Source organism: Triticum aestivum, unplaced genomic scaffold, assembly GCF_018294505.1.
Source record: "Triticum aestivum cultivar Chinese Spring unplaced genomic scaffold, IWGSC CS RefSeq v2.1 scaffold283832, whole genome shotgun sequence".
NCBI lineage: Eukaryota > Viridiplantae > Streptophyta > Magnoliopsida > Poales > Poaceae > Triticum > Triticum aestivum.
This window is the reverse complement of record NW_025239732.1, coordinates 1-3,799: the sequence shown is the minus strand read 5'-3', so window position 1 is coordinate 3,799 and position 3,799 is coordinate 1. Positions and strand designations below refer to the sequence as shown.

The 3,799-nt window shown below is 45.0% G+C and overlaps 1 protein-coding gene across 1 annotated transcript; it reads left to right on the top strand.

The window, feature by feature from the left end:
• The first annotated feature begins 1,569 nt into the window (after positions 1-1,569).
• LOC123176733 (acid phosphatase 1-like) lies at positions 1,570-3,138 on the top strand. The gene is made up of 2 exons (XM_044590816.1): positions 1,570-2,050; positions 2,578-3,138. The coding sequence occupies exons 1-2, from the start codon at positions 1,593-1,595 to the stop codon at positions 2,960-2,962; spliced, it is 843 nt and encodes a 280-aa protein (XP_044446751.1). The 5' UTR covers positions 1,570-1,592; the 3' UTR covers positions 2,963-3,138.
• Positions 3,139-3,799: the final 661 nt, after the last annotated feature.

The following is a 3,799-nucleotide window of genomic DNA, read 5'->3' as shown; positions in this document are numbered from 1 at the left end:
CACATCAATTTAATCCTACCACAAATATCACATCACATAACGTGTTTCCGGCCCCATCAAGATTGATATCAACACACCCTATACCACTTTTAATTCTGTGAGTGGATGGGTGACTTAGGCGTGCTCTCTGATACTACTCGCAGTTCATAAGAATATGAATGTAAATCTGCGTTGCCAGCGCATGGCGAAGCACGGAAAAAATGTACAATGGTTTAAATATAATATATTTTGACCATAATTTTTTTAAACTCAAAATTCATCTGGATAACTCATACGTATATGATTTCTTGGAAACCGAATTTTCCACCCCTATTGGAAAAAGGCAGAATAAAAAACCATTGGGCAGGGTGGGGGGGGGTGTTAGAATCACATTCAATTCTTAATAATTAGGATGTCGATGCATCATGCGCTAGTCCAACGATGGCCGCATGCCAAGCATTGAGTATTGTTTTTTTCCTGCAAGGAGTATTGTTGCCATGTTGAATGTTTCCTATGTTCAAATTTGCTAATATATCCAACACATCTACCACCTCCAAAGACAGCCACTTACATGTAATCCTACCACAAATATCACATCACATAACGTGTTCCAGGCTCCATAAAAACTGACATCAACACCTCCTATACCACTCTTAATTCTGTGAATGGATGGGTGGCTTAGACCGGCTATATGTTTACTACTTGCAGTTCATAAGAAATATGAGTGGAAAATCTGCATAGCCAGCATAGGGTGAAGCACGGAAAATATGTACAATAGGTTAAATATAATATATTTTGACGCTAAACTTTTTTAAATCCAAAACTCTTTTGGATAACTCAAACGTAAAAAATCCGGAATTCTCCTAGATTTTTTGGAAACCGGATTTTCCACACCTGTCAGAAAAAGCCGGAATCGAAAAAAACAATGGGGGACAGAGTCACAATCAATTCATAATAATTAGGATGTAGATGCATCGTGCGCCACACCAACCTGACCGCATGCCAACCATTGAGTATTTTTGCCCTCTTGAATCTGCCGTAAGTAAAATTTTCTCACATATCCAACACATCTACCACCTCCAAACACAACCACATACATGTAATCCTTCCACAAGTATCACAGAACCTGTTCCATGCCCCATCAATGACACCAACAGACCAATTGAAAGCATTTGTTGAATTATTGGATCATATCCATCACTGACACCAACCACATACTTCATCGTATGTTAGCTGTATTATTATTGGCTCATATCCATCTTATCCCAAGTTCCTAACTGGCCAATCGAAATTGCCAGGTGTAATCCTACAAAAAATGTCTCCTCAAGACCAACGTGTTCCATGCTGTGAATGCGACCGTGCCAGTGACACCGACCACCTCTTTTGTCACTTAATTTCTTTGAAGCTCACAGTCATTGTCATTGATGGCTATGTGCATCCATATAGATGTGGAGACCGGGTTTTTTCTTCTCTTTCTCAAAAAAAAGAGAAAAACTCACGGTCACACACACTGTACTGTAGGATCGATGTAGCTTTTCCCTTCCTATATAACGAGCTAGCCACCCCACACTCTCTGTATAGCACCGCTCCTCAGGAAGCACCAACAAGTAGAAATGGCAATGGCTACGAAGATGCTGCTCCTGCTCGCTGCCGTGGCTCTTCTTGTGGCCTCCAGCGGCGCATGGGAGACTAACATGCACATGCCGACGTCAGTTGCCACAGTCACCGCCATGGATGAGGCCGTGGCGCCGCTGATCCATGCGCTGCGGCCGCTGTTGGGCTCGGGCGGGCAGCTGGGGAGCCACGCCGGCGTGGCATGCGACAGCTGGCGGCTGGGTGTGGAGGCGCACAACGTGCGTGACTGGAAGACGGTCCCCGCCAGCTGCGAGGGCTACGTCGGGCACTACATGCTCGGCGGTCACTACCGCCGCGATTCCAAGGTTGTCATTGACCAGGCTATCTCCTACGTCGAGAGCCTGAAGCTCGCCGGCAACGGCAAGGAGGTGTGGGTCTTCGACGTCGACGAGACCACGCTCTCCAACCTCCCCTACTACGCCACTCACGGCTTCGGGTACGTGCCTATATAGTATACACATATATTCTATAGATGCGTACATACGTGCACATTATACTTGCGATTTATTGCAGGTCGATATATCTGAGCAGAGACTTGTTGCACTCATCTTGTCGTTCAGACGAAGTAGAAATCTGACTAGAACTTGTTAAAACCATCAACTGACTAGCTAGCTAGAACCGCCGCTAAAACCATAACTGTAATAACATAAGTAACATCTCCAATGAATACAAGTGAAAAAACAAATGAGAGCAGAAGTGGAAATAAAACCTTAATTATTGGACGTGGTTTTTTTTTGCGAAATAATTACTGGACGTGTTGGACATTATTGCTGGTCACGGGTCACCTCCAATCACAGCCCCGGAGACGGCCAGAAGGACCATATACATGCATGCCCTGTGAGTGACGAGCTAAACAAGAGGACTGCACGGAGATAGTGATGTGATAGCTACTTTATCAATGGATTTTGTATTTCATAACCGTCCTTATGAAAAGATGATCTAGCTGACATGCATGGTTGACAGGGCTACGCCGTACAACTGGACGAGCTTCCAAGAGTACGCACGGCAGGCGAGCGCACCTGCCCTGCCAGAGACGAAGCGGCTGTACAACAAGTTGCTTTCAGTGGGCATCAAGCCTGTGATCCTCACTGGCCGGCGAGAGGCCCAGAGGACCGCCACTGTCACAAACCTCCGCCAGCAGGGGTTTTCTGGGTCGATGGCGGTGCTGCTGAAGCCAGCGGAGTTCAAGGGCTCCTCGGTGACCTTCAAGTCCGGTGAGAGACAAAAGCTGTTGGACGCTGGGTATGTCATCGTCGGCAACATCGGTGACCAGTGGAGCGACATCCTCGGCACGCCAGAGGGCGCCCGCACCTTTAAGCTGCCCGACCCCATGTACTACATCGGCTAGGGCTAGGCCGCCTCCGGATCTCATGTGTCGTCGTCGATTTCTCGAATAAGTTACATGCATGCTCTCCGTTACATGCAATGCATGCTTCGTCAATAATCCCTCACTTGTGGCTGCTTGCTTCATTTCCACATATATACTTGATCACTTGTTGTATTAATAAGATGTATTATGAAGAAGTGGCGTCTATCTATCTATTTTCGATTATATGTGCAATTCAGAGATGAGCCTAGGCTCATCTACTCTAATTGAATAGTAAAATCGAGAAAATCGTAAAAAAACAGAAATTCTTAGGGCATCCAAGATTCTCGGGTGCGCTAGGACTGTGCCAATTTCCATGGTCAAATGACAACTGAGGAGGTCATGGCAGAAGAACAAGATTGGGCCTGCACAGTGCTTTCTTTCAAATTTTCTTTTACAGTCAAATTTTTGATATTATTTTGCCAAGAGCTCCTCGGATGTCAATTGACCACGAATATTTTCATGCACCTAGCGCACCTGAGTATATTAGAGACCTTAAAATTTCAGATTTCACTGAATTTCTTACTATTTTTTTAATGTACTGTTTATCGGCAGCCGTAGATGAGGAGGAAACAAACCACTGTTGACGCTCAAAAGTGGCACGATTATAAAGAGTAGCTTCAAGCTATGTCAAGATTAATTCAAACTTATTATTGAAATTCACCATGAGATGGCTCTCTTCGAGAAGATCAAGATGGATATGAAGATGGTCTAATACGGAGATCGGGTGCAAAAGTTATGACAAGTTCAGAGATACTCGTGTTGACACCAGATTGAAGAATGGCTTGAAACCCAATTGAGATGGCCTCAAATGGAAAA